This window comes from Ochotona princeps, chromosome 17 (assembly GCF_030435755.1).
Source record: "Ochotona princeps isolate mOchPri1 chromosome 17, mOchPri1.hap1, whole genome shotgun sequence".
Classification (NCBI taxonomy): Eukaryota; Metazoa; Chordata; class Mammalia; order Lagomorpha; family Ochotonidae; genus Ochotona; species Ochotona princeps.
The window spans coordinates 54,198,789-54,210,623 of NC_080848.1; the positions used below are offsets into that span (position 1 = coordinate 54,198,789).

The following is an 11,835-nucleotide window of genomic DNA, read 5'->3' on the forward strand; positions in this document are numbered from 1 at the left end:
TCACCTGTGTAAGAGACCCAGGTGGACTTCCAGGCTCCTGCCTGCAGCTTGGCCAGTCGGAGCCTTTGTGGTCACTTAGGGCATGAATCAGAAAAATGGAAGATCTCTCTACTGCTGTATCTTTACCATTCAAATAAATAAGGTAAATCTTAACTCCCCCTCCCCCAAACATAAAACTCTCCGGCCTGGTACACAGCTGGTTTTCAGTACAGATTTCTGAATGGAGTGTGTGGACCTGTGCCTTTCCCTGAGCTTCATCTCCCGCTCAGCTGGCTGAGCTTCCATCTTTTTGTCCCATTCACTGCCTGGCATTCTAGGTAAGCACTGGTCCCTGGGCCCATGGTGACTTCCTTCCCTCCTCATGGGTCAGGCACTTCTAGCAGAAGAAGCCACAGGGTGGGGGTGTCAGGATCCCTGTCAGAGAGAGGTTTGTCCCCTGCAGGAGGGTTCTGAGTGGGGTCTACCTGGAATGCCCCACGGGATCTTCTGCCTTCTGCGTTTGCACAGAACATATGTGAGAACTGCAATAAGAAGGAGGGTGATGGCGAGGAGGCTCAGCACTGTCCCGGTGGCTGTTGTCCTAGCTGCATGACCTAAGCTTTCCTCGAGATGTTTTTGGTCCTCCTGAGCCTCAGGCCCGGCTCCCATGCTGTGGTTCCCAGGCCCAGTGGTGCTTTCATTGCCCGGTGCTCCAGGGCTCTGGGTGGACTGCAGGGTGGTCGCCTGGTTGGTCTGGGCTGTGGTGTTCGCGCCTGCAGGTGCTTCATCTGGAGACTCCTGGCTCTGAGCGCTGTGAGGAGGGAAATGCTGGCGGCGTGCCAGGTCCTTCCTGTGAGCATGTCCACATTCTGCAGAGGGAGAGGTGAGGAGGCGCGTTCATGCGGGCACAGGGCATGGGAGAGTGAAACACAGAGTCAGGGCAGCAATCCCCGTAGAAAGCCAGATAAACCCAACCAAAGACCCAAATGCATATTGTCCAAGTTTTGTGTAACACAGGAACCCACAGAAGGAAAACTACATTGACACTTAAGTTTGTTGAATAGTGTGTTGCGTACAAGCTAGCCTGGGCAGTAGCAGAATCCTGAGGGAGGGGCAACCCACAGGCCTGTCTGTCCTTTTGGACCCACTAAAAGAAAGGGTTTTGTGACCTGCTGTGAGGCAGGTTGAGTCAGAGAACTCCTCTCTGAGCAAGCAGCTCTCTCTCTCACACAGACAGGTCGGGGGAGCCCAGAGTCACCTCTGTGTTTCTGTGGTTCTGCACGCTGCCAAGTTACCATATTTTCAGTGTGTCATCTTCCAAGCCCCACAGCAGAAAGGGTGGTTGTGTCCAGACAACAGCAAGTGGACAGCTGAAGAGCAGGAGAGGAAAGCAGCAGCAGAGGCGACAGGCTGGGGACAGGGACATGAGCAGACCACAAGATGGCCCCACTGTGACAGAGGAGCCTTTGGAACTGCAAAGCCAGGAGAGCCAGCTGGCAACCCTGACTGCACTGCCCATCAGGATCTAGTCTCTAACCTGGCTGGCCTCCCTCCGTTTAGCTGTGAAGCTGGGACAGTGTTAATTCCAAGGGCCCGGGGAGCTGAGAGAACTGAGATAACATAGGCTGTGTGGTCAGAAGGGCGATAAGGATGCCACAAATGCTACATAAGACAGATTCAGGGACAAGATGGGGTAACGTTATCTATTTTAATGGTTGTGTATTTGGGTCTGGTGTTGTGACCCAGAAGGTTAAGCTGCCACTTGTGATGCCAGCATCCCGTATCAGAGTGCCCATTGGAGTCTCAGCTGTTTCACTTGCCATCCAACTACTGCTGGTGCACCCAGGGAGCCAGCAGATCACCTGAGTGGTTGTGCCGTGCAGTCACATGGGAGACTCGGATGGAGTTCCAGGCACCGTGTAAGCATTTTGGGAAGTGAATCAGCAAATGCAAAATTCTCTCTCTAATTCTTTCAAATAAACAATCATTCTAAAAAGTAGAGTTACAGAGAGAGGACAGGGGGTGGAGAAGAGACAGACAGTCCATCTTCAGTTTCTTCAAAGGGCCACAGTGGCCAGCACTGGGTTAGGCTGAAGCCAGGATCTTCTTCCAGGTTTCCAATGCGGGTGGCAGGGTCCAAACACTTGGACCATCTTCTACAGCTTTCACAGGCATACTACCAGTGAGCTGGATCAGAAGTGGAGCGTCTGGGACTTGAACCAGCACCCATATGCGATGGCCACATGGCAGACAACGCCTTAATCCAATGCTGTAACACTGTCCCATAATGTTTTAAGAGGATCAATAAAATATTGAACTCTTTAATAATACACATGCTGAAATGATTTGGGGTGAAATATAATGATGCCTGTACCTTTAACATGCACTGACAGTAAGGAGGGATGGTATCTGGTGTGGCAGTGCAGCCGGAGCTTGGGCTACCTGCTGTCTGTGCTCGAGGACTGGGCTGCAGTCCTGCTCTGCTGGGGAGTACGGTTCCTGCTTCTGCTGACCCTGAACACAGCACACTGGTGGTGACTCAACCATTGGGGTCCCTGTCACCCATAGGGCCCTGGATTGAGTTCCTTGGCCCTCAGCTTCAGTCAGACCCAAGTCTGGCCATTGTGGGCAATGGGGAGCAATCCAGCACAAGGGAGATCTCTCTGTCTCACAGCCATTTTCAAATAAGTAAAATGAAACTGAGGGGATTGGTGTTGTGGCATAAGAGGTTAAGCCATTATCAGCAAGGTCGGCATCCCATAAGTGCGCGGGATCAAGTCCTGGCTGATAGACTTCCAATCGGCCTGCTGCTCAAAATGTGCCTGGGAAAGCAGCAGAGGATGGCCAAATGCTTCAACCTCTGCCATCCAAGGTGGGAGATCTGGAAGTAGCTCCTGGCTCCTGGCTTCAGATTGGCCTAGTTCTCCCTGTGGATGGAAGATTCTGTCTCTATCTGTCTCTCCCTCTCTCAACTCTGCCTTTCAAACATATGAACAAAAATCCTTAAAAAGAAAAAATAAAACTTTTAAAAAGTGATCAAAACTGGGACCCAACGCAATGGCTCAGTGGCTCAGTTCTCACTGAGATCCCATATGGGTGCTGGTTGGTATCCCAGCTGCTCCATTACCATCCAGCTCCCCGCTTGTGGCCTGGGAAAGCAGCAGAGCACAGCCTGAAGTCTTGTGACCCTGAATGCATGTGGGAGACCCAAAAGAAACCCCTGGCTCCTAGCTTTGGACTGGCTCTGCTCCAGCCATTGTGGCCACCTGGGGAGTGAATTGGTGGATGGAATATCTTTCTCTCTGTCTCTCCTTCTCTTCACAAATATGCCTTTCCAATAAAAATAAATAAAAATCTTAAAAGTAATAAAAACAGTACTGTGTTTTCAAAAATATTCATGGAGAGTAGAAAAGGAAATCCCTGAGCCCATGGAATTGTTTCATGAAAAATAAAAAGTTCATAGCCACGAGGTGTTTAAATTGGCAAAAACCATGAAGGGAGTGTGAGCCAGGTTTGGCAATCAAGGACTTAAGGCAGAGAAAGTTCTAGAAACCCATAAAGCCCCAGAGGAAAGAGCAGAAGCAGAGACAAGTGTAAGGTGGAAGCCGCTGAGCTTGGGGAAGTTGAGGAAGCTCTCACCCTGCAGCCTGAAGCATCGCAGCAACTCCTGAACCCAGCTGTCTTGCTTGCCGCCACAGACGCTCCTCAAGCGCAGTTGGAACCTGTGGGGACAAGGTCCTTCTCTAGGCTGGAGTTCTCCATCCCTGTCCCAGTCCTGGTCCCAGTCCCTGTCCCTGTTCTGGCAGTTTCCTCATTCCAGAGGCCTGAAGTCAAGGGAAAGTCCCAGGCAGGTGTGACGGAGAGATTGCAGAGATAATGGTAGGCCCGGGCAACCTGGAGAGGGTGCTGGGTCTGCCTGAGAGGAGGGGTCACCTGATGTAGCCTGAACAGCTCTGGTAAGCCCGGAGCTGCTTCTGGAGATGGTCCTTCACCTCTGGCGGCAGCGGGGAGCTGGAAGCAATTCGCTCATCGCAGTGACAGCTGCCAGCGACACTGCCCTCATTGGCATATCCTGAATGGGACAGAGGTGGTCAGTGCAGGTTCCCAGGCTGCGGGATCCCCTCTGCCCAGCCTGCTGTGGGCCCCCAAGCACATGCCCCATCCTGCCCCTTCCGCCCCGCGTCCGATCCGCAGGATCCACCTACACACCGCACCCTGCAGAAGTCAGGTAATCCCACTTGAACCCACGTGCCCACCCGCCTCCTTAACCCCCACTCTGGGGAAGCCTCTGTTCTTGTGAGCCGGCTGCCTTGGGGAACCCGACATCTGCCCAGGGAGCTCCACTGAGCTAACGCCCCGTCCCTGCCGCTTACCCCGAGCCCGGGACTTGGCCCAGGGACTCCCAGACCTGCCCCGACTCTCACCTGGCCAAATTAGCTCACTCAGCAGCAGGAGCAGGAGCAGGGGCACGCGGCCCCCGGCCATCTTGCTGGGTGGCAGCGATTAGTCGGGAACACAACTGCTTCGCCTCCTTTTGCCTCGCCTCGTGTTACGCCCACGCAGGCTCCGGAGCCTGACCCTAGGCTGGTTTCTTGGCGACTTTCGCTTCCTTCCCCGTCCGAAAGGGCCAGTGGCGATCTGGCGGCCCACACTGCACTTGGTGCACTGATCCCTGATCCAAGGTCTGTTCTAAGGGGCCGGACACGACGCCCGCCTCCTCTTCGGGGAAACCCCAGGAGGCAGAGCACCCGGGCTTCTTCGGGGAATGGGAACAGGAAAGAAACCGAAAGAAGATTCCAACGGTGAGACGAGGGCGGAGGCACGTAGCTCGGACCTGGGACACCCGTGACCACTGGAGTCTCCAGGATGTCCTGGCATCTCCGAGTCGCTCGCTGCTCTGCCGGCCCCAGCCACGCCACCAAGGCGCAGCGGACCGGGCTGGGAGCGCACACCTGTGCTCCGCGCGTCCTCGCAGGCTGCAGCCAAAGCCCGCGAGCTCCTGGAGCCCAGAGGAGGAGGGCCTTGGGCATCCAGGAGCGCGCCCTGGACACGCGCCCCCGACGTCACGGCCCTCCCCCTTCCCCGAGGTATTTACTTTCGAAGGAGGTGGCAGCGGCCGCAGGTACCGGAGGAGTGGGAGCAACCAGAGAGGCACTAGGTCCGTTTGGGGTTCATAGCTGAATTTCTGGGGGATACCCCAGCTCCGTTTGTCCCTTCCTTTGTCCCACGGTTGTTGAACCCAAACTTCTCAGACTGTTCCCCCTAGGATCAACCTCCCTTCTCTCCACCTTCAATTCAAACCCAGGGTTTCAGTCTTAAAGTTCATCTCATCCAGAACTCCTCACCTCCAACTCTAATGGCCCACATTCAAGTGTAGCCTCCCATTCTCCTGCCTGAACTCCATCCTCAGCTGGGGATACCTCACTGCCCACTTGCTAACAGTCCTCTACAGGGGGCCCCCACACAGGGACTCTGCAAACCGTGCCCCATCCCATACTTGTGAACCAGCCCCAACCTGGTTCATCACTCACAGATCCTTCCCTTGGTCCACTCAGACCTGGCCCAGGCACGGTTGCCTTGGAGACATGGAGTTTGTGTCCGGATACCGGGATGAGTTCCTTGACTTCGCTGCCCTGCTCTTTGGCTGGTTCCACAAGTTCGTTGCTGAGCGGGGTGCCCTGGGAGCCAGCCTGGAGGGCCGCTGGCGACAGCTGGAGGCCCATGTCCGGAGGCTGCCCCAGGACTCTGCCCTGTGGGTTCTACATGTCTTGCCCAACAGTAATGTGGGCATCAGCCTAGGGCAAGGGGTGGAGCCGGGCCCTGGCCCAGGCCTGGAGGCTGCCCGGCTTCTGGGTGATGAACCACCCCTGCACCTGCGAGACCTCAGCCCCTATGTCAGCTTTGTTAGCCTAGAAGAGGGGGAGGATGGGGAGGAGGAGGAAGATGCAGAGCATGAACAGGAGAAGGGGGCAGGCGCAGAGAAGGGGGGGCCAGGGGAGGGCAGGGAGCCAGCCCCTCCCAGCAGGGCATCCCCGCGGGAATCCAACCCTTCGGAGGAGACCAAGGAGGCCGGAGTGGGTGAGGATGGCTGCCGAGAGGACAGAGCGGAGGAGGTGGCTGGATCTGAGAAGAGGAAGGCACGCGGGAGTGGTAAGAACCGGGGTCTGCCCAGCACCCCCACTCCGCAGCCCCTCAGAACCCAGCTGAACATCACAACCCGGTGGCCAGTCTGGCCTGAAAAGCAGCATGCACTGACATGGAATGTGTTTTGGTTTTTAACTGGTCAATGTCTGAACACTGATGGAGGAAAAAGCACATCTGGGTGTCTGGATACACACCTTTTCCGGAACAATCTGAGGTTCTGACAGCAGACAGCCTGCGTTCCTGCATGGCACCTGACTCCTTCTGTGGGGCAGGTCCTCTCTTCTGGGCCCTTGCTGTCTAGCTGCAGCAATCATTCAAGCTTGATATCCAACCTTGACCTTGTCTCTCCTCACCCCTCACCTGGCTTCTGCCTGTCTCCCCAGATGCTGCCCTCCTGCACCTGTCCTGTCTCCTACTGGTCACAGATGAGCATGGCACCATCCTGGGCATCGACCTGCTAGTGGATGGCACTCAGGGGAGTGCAGGCCAGGGCTCCAGCACCGAGAACCTAGCCCCTCGGGCCTATGCCCTCCTCTGCCACAGCATGGCCTGCCCCATGGGCTCTGGGGAGCCTCGAAAACCCCGGCAGCTTACTGTGGGAGATGCCGCACTGCATCGGTACAGACACCCAGTCTTGGAGTGCTGGAGGGAGGGGAAAGCCAGGGAGCCTGGATTTCCACTCCTCCCCCTGACTGATGCCATCTGCACCCCCATGCAGAGAGCTGGAGAGCCTGGTGCCAAGGCTGGGGGTAAAGCTAGCCAAGACCCCAATGAGGACATGGGGTCCCCGACCTGGCTTCACCTTTGCCTCCCTCCGGGCTCGCACCTGCCACGTTTGTCACAGGCACAGCTTTGAAGTGAAGCTGACCCCCTGGTGAGCAGCCCACATGGGTAAGAGTTGAGGAAGAAAGGAAGACACCCCCAGAAACAGCATGCTGCATCCAGGCCCCTGGGGAGAAGGCGGACCCACGGGGTGGGCAGCAGACCAAGAGGCAGACAAGAAGATGAAAGCATAAAGCAAGACTGAGTGACATGTGGCCGGGGCAGAGGGACAGCACACAGGACCTGAGGTGCCCACGCCCTGGCGTGTGTGTCCCCAGCCCTCAGTGCAGCGCTGTCCTCTACTGTGGAGAGGCCTGCCTGCGGGCTGACTGGCGGCGATGCCCCGATGATGTCAGCCACCGGTTCTGGTGCCCAAGGCTTGCAGCTTTCATGGAGCGGGCAGGGGAACTGGCGGCACTGCCCTTCACCTATACCGCAGGTACCGGGGAAGGAGGCCCGAGTGACCAGAGGCAACGGGGTCAAGGTGTCTAGGAGCAAACTGGGAAATGCCCGGGGCCAGAGCCAGAATCAGACCCAGGGCTCCTTGGGGGAGACAGAGCAGAGCAGCTCAGGTTAGGGGTCCCAGTCACCAGGCCCTCCACCTCTCCGTCCCTCCTCCTCCTGCAGAGGTGACCAGTGAAACCTTTAATAAGGAGGCCTTTCTGGCGTCCCGGGGCCTCACTCGTGGCTACTGGACCCACATCAGCATGCTGCTTCCAGGCCCCAGCAGCGCTGGGCACCCCCGGGGCAGCATGCCGTCCCCCAACCTTCTTCTCAATGGTATGTAGGGTCTCTCTCTCTCTCTCTGCAGGCCTGGGCCACCGTACCTAGAGGGAAGAATTAGGGAGTGAGAGCTGTCTGAGTCCCAAACAACCCCCTCTGCACACTCACAACCTCTACCAACACCACTGAGTACTTTCAAGCCTTTTTCTGTCCCAGAGGGATCCCCCATCCAGGAACCTGACCAGGAGGGAAAACCCCCATTTAGTTGCCTGCAGTCTCTCTCTCTCCCTCTCTCTCAGAAAACTTGGCTATTTTGGAAAGAAGAGGTAGATGTGTCAGGAGGGTTGTGGGGGAAGAGGGTTCTTGTAACCCCAGGCTCCTCTTCTTCCTTCTCTCTCCCCCTCCAGGAGATCCCTACCAGTTTCTCCAGGGGGAGGGTCCCGCCCTGATGCCTCCTGTGCCGTTAGACCCACCCAGGAGCCTCTTTGGTGAGCTGGCAGGACCCTGAGGCCCATAGCATAGCCCACGTGGTGGAGGCGGAGGGGGCTATCAGGCGGGAGGGGTTGGACCTGGCTAAGCCCCAGGAACGCCCTTTCCCCAGGCTCCTGGCAGGATTACTACACGTGGCGGGGCCTAAGCCTGGACTCCCCCATGGCCGTTCTGCTCACTTATCCACTGACTGTGTACTACGTCATCACACACCTGGTGCCCCAGTCCTGTACGGAGCCGTGGGTGACAGGGGCCAGAGGCGGGGTGGGAGCAGGAGGAGGCCGTGAAAGAGACCACAGCCTCAGAGCTGGCTTCTCACGCAGTCCCTGAGCTCAACATCCAGAACAAACAGTCCCTGAAGATCCACGTGGTGGAGGCCAGCAAGGAATTTGACCTCGTCATGGTGTTTTGGGTAAAGTCCCTCCAAGCCCCATGGCCGGGCATTTGGATACGGAGGACACGCACAAGGGCAGGACCCAGACGCCGCCTCCTCTTGTCTCTCAGGAGTTGTTGGTCCTGCTCCCCCACGTGGCCTTGGAGCTGCAGTTTGTGGGTGACGGCCTGCCCCCCGAGAGTGACCAGCAGCATTTCACCTTGCAGAGGGTGAGGCCCCAACCAGACTATGGGCCTCCAGATGGGACCCTGCCCCCTACGGCTGCCTCCTCCAATGCTCTGGACTTACCATGGCTTCTCGCCCTCCACTCCAGGATGGCCCAGAGGTATCGGTCCGGCCTGGTTCTGCGGCATCAGCAAGGCTCATCTCTGGGGGTAAAGAGAAAGGGGGTCGCAGGGATCTTCAGATCAAGGTGTGCGCCAGACCCTACCACCTGCTGCAGGGGCCCAAGCCGGACCTGGTTATCGGTGAGAACCCTGGGGCTCAGCGGAAGGGGTGTGGGGAAGGTGAGAGGGCGGGGAAGACCGCAGAAGTCAGCCTCTTCCTTGTCTGCCTTGTTGTCCGCCCGCCTGGCAGGCTTCAACTCTGGCTTCGGTCTCAAGGACACCTGGCTGAGCTCTCTGCCCCGGTTACAGGTGGGAAGGGGCCTCACAGTCCTGGAGGTTCAGGGTGTGTGTTTGTGTGGGGTCGGGCAGGTGTGTGTGTGTGTGTGTAGGCGCATCCCTTCCCCGAGTTTCTAAGTTCCCATTGCCGCCCAGTCGCTGCGAGTGCCGGCCTTCTTCACCGAGAGCAGCGAGTACGGCTGCGTGATGGATGACCAGACCATGGCGGTGGCCACCGGAGGGGGCACCAGCCCCGCACGGCCCAACCCCTTCCGCTCCCCCTTCCGCCTGCGAGCGGCAGACAACTGCATGCCCTGGTGAGGGCCCCGCAACCTCACCTGTCCCTGTGCCCGCGCCCAGGGGTCCTGCTCGGCCCTCCTCTGCCACCCACCTTCTCACACCTCATAACACCCGACTCTCAGGAGCCACCCCAACTCCTGGCCCCGCTCCCATCCCCCCCAAGACTCCTCACCCTCTCGTTGGGCGAGCCCCCTTCTGATCCCGCCCACGCGCCGCTCCAGGTACTGCAACGCCTTCATCTTCCACCTGGTCTATAAACCTCCGCCCGCGGGTGCAGCCCGGCCGGTACCGGGACCCGCGCCCCGGGCCCCGACCCCCGCCGATCCTCCCGTGCCTGCCCGTAGACGCCGGGGAGAAAAGAAACCCGGGCGCGGGGTCCGCCGGCGGAGATGATGCTGAGAGGGGAAGCCGCCCGTCCCCTCCGCGAAAGGATCATGCTGGGGGCCGAGGGAAGGGCGGGCGGGTGGAACACGAAAAAGGCAAATAAAATGACTGGTTTGAAACCCCCCCGAGTCGCTGAGCGGTTCATTCCAGACTCCTAGATGATCCTTAAAACAGTGAGGAAGGGAAGGCTTTGGGGGTGCTTTCCTTCCCACAGCCCCTTTCTGCTTTCACCTACAACTCCGAGTCAGGGGTTCGAGCCCTCGTTAGTAATCCCTATCTCCTAATAGATCGGTAAATCTTCATCCTGCTGCACTAACCTGCAGAGTTTCCACCCATACTTTCCTTCCAAATCAAGGAAAGATGGAGAAGCAGAAAGTGGCTTCTCACCCATTGGTTTGCCCTCAGCAAAGTTTGCCTGCCTGTGGTGCCACATCTCCAGCAACTCTTGCCCAATTGTTCTCCCAGAAACACTCAAATCCACCTGTTGATGCTTGATCCCCAAGTCCCATCCCGCACTGCAGCCAGAGAACATTTTCTTCCAAATTGTGTTCAGATCCAGCCTTCCCCCGACTCTCTTACAGCGTGAGCTGGACTAAGTGATTTAAGAATCACCAAGTAGGGGATGGCAAGGTAGCTTAGTAGCTAAAGTCCTTGTCTTGCATGCGCCAGGATGCCATATGGGCAACACTTTGTATCCTGGCTGTTCCACTTCCCATTCAGCTCCCCAGTTGTGGCCTGGGAGAGCAGTAGAGGATGGCCCAATGCCCTGGGACCCTGTACCCACGTTGGAGACCCGGAAGAAGCTCCTGGCTCCTGGCTTCAGATCAGCTCAGCTCTAGCTATTGTACTACTTGAGGAGTGAGCCAACGGATTGAAGATCTTTGTCTCTGCTTCTCCCTGTAAATCCGAGTTTCCAATAAAAATAAATAAATCTTAAAAAAAAAAAATCAGCAAGTAGGGCCTAACACAATGGTTCAACTGGTTATTCCTCCCTTCAAGCACTGTGATCCCATATGGGCGCCAATTCATGCCCTGGCTACTCCACTTCCCCTCCAGCTCCCTGCTTATGGCCTGGGAACGCAGTTGAGGAAAACACCCCAAACTCTTGGGACCCTGCACCCGCGTGGTAACTCCTGGGTTCGGATCAGCTCAGCTGTGGCCACTGTAGCCACTTAGGGAGTGAATCAGCGGATAGATCTTTGTCTCTCCTTTTCTCTCTAGAACTGCCTTTTAAATAAATTTTTTTAAAAATCTTGAACAAAACAAACAAAAAACAGAATCGCCAAGACCAAGTCTAGAAAGGGGAAAACAGAAAAACACTGGAACAGAAGGCTTGAGGCTGACAGCAAGTAATAAATCTAAATGTCACACGCCCTCAGAGATGGTCCAGTAGCCATCCACATCACTACCGATTCCTTCCTGAAAGCCACGTCTTGGGACTAATCGGACAGCGAATCAGGCAATCTCAAATTGCAGGGCATCCCACAAAACACCCAGCGCCAGGCTGTGGGAGATGAGTGAAGAACAGGACACCAGGAAGGCAGTGTGATTATATTTTCTTTTTCCTTTGTGCATGCTGATAAGCTAAAGTTAACTGAGCTCGTGACTAGTTAGAGTTCAAGTCAACAGATTAATTACGCTCCCGGAGAGTTCCAGAAAGTAGCCTTGGGATAGCCAACGGAAGTTGCAGGGTCATCTGGCCCTCACTGGTCACCACATTCAGAAGCCTGGATTTATGACTGCATAAATGAGAGTCATCATTGCCACTCCATGTGCAGTCCGTTATCCCCTGGCCAGAGGCCAATGTGCATCTGGCCCATCCTGTCCCCGTCATTCCCATCTCCTCCCTCTGCTAGCTTACAACTGGGAAAAGCATCAACAGGACTAAAGAGATCTGCCTCTTCCTCCCTCCACACCCCCGCCGAATGCTGGCTTCTTGAATAAACCCATTTCTGTGTGTCCACTAATACATATATAATAATGAATTGTAATTTATAA

The 11,835-nt window shown here is 56.4% G+C and overlaps 2 protein-coding genes and 1 long non-coding RNA gene across 6 annotated transcripts; 1 reads left to right on the plus strand and 2 right to left on the minus strand.

Annotated features, from left to right (window-relative positions):
- Positions 1 to 359: 359 nt before the first annotated feature.
- Positions 360 to 4,525, minus strand: CXCL16 (C-X-C motif chemokine ligand 16). Its single transcript, XM_004594918.2, has 5 exons — positions 4,404 to 4,525; positions 3,913 to 4,051; positions 3,619 to 3,701; positions 465 to 848; positions 360 to 376 (listed from the first exon to the last, which is right to left on the minus strand). Exons 1-5 carry the CDS (start codon positions 4,462 to 4,464, stop codon positions 360 to 362), a joined length of 684 nt encoding a protein of 227 aa, XP_004594975.2. The 5' UTR covers positions 4,465 to 4,525.
- Positions 4,526 to 4,630: 105 nt separating this feature from the next.
- Positions 4,631 to 9,902, plus strand: ZMYND15 (zinc finger MYND-type containing 15). 4 transcript variants are annotated; one of them, XM_058676392.1, is made up of 14 exons: positions 4,631 to 5,137; positions 5,285 to 6,129; positions 6,507 to 6,741; positions 6,842 to 6,997; positions 7,224 to 7,384; positions 7,573 to 7,725; positions 8,076 to 8,156; positions 8,270 to 8,386; positions 8,481 to 8,569; positions 8,662 to 8,760; positions 8,865 to 9,018; positions 9,128 to 9,186; positions 9,310 to 9,470; positions 9,675 to 9,902. In XM_058676392.1, exons 2-14 carry the CDS (start codon positions 5,565 to 5,567, stop codon positions 9,844 to 9,846), a joined length of 2,202 nt encoding a protein of 733 aa, XP_058532375.1. In that variant the 5' UTR covers positions 4,631 to 5,137; positions 5,285 to 5,564; the 3' UTR covers positions 9,847 to 9,902. The 4 variants fall into 4 exon arrangements, with proteins under 4 accessions (XP_058532375.1, XP_058532377.1, XP_058532378.1 ...); XM_058676394.1 differs by having other exon boundaries at positions 5,513 to 6,129; XM_058676395.1 differs by having other exon boundaries at positions 4,631 to 5,101; positions 5,535 to 6,129.
- Positions 7,576 to 8,955, minus strand: LOC131482420 (uncharacterized). The gene is made up of 2 exons (XR_009246979.1): positions 8,840 to 8,955; positions 7,576 to 7,772 (listed from the first exon to the last, which is right to left on the minus strand). It is a non-coding gene; the product is annotated as an uncharacterized LOC131482420 (long non-coding RNA).
- Positions 9,903 to 11,835: the final 1,933 nt, after the last annotated feature.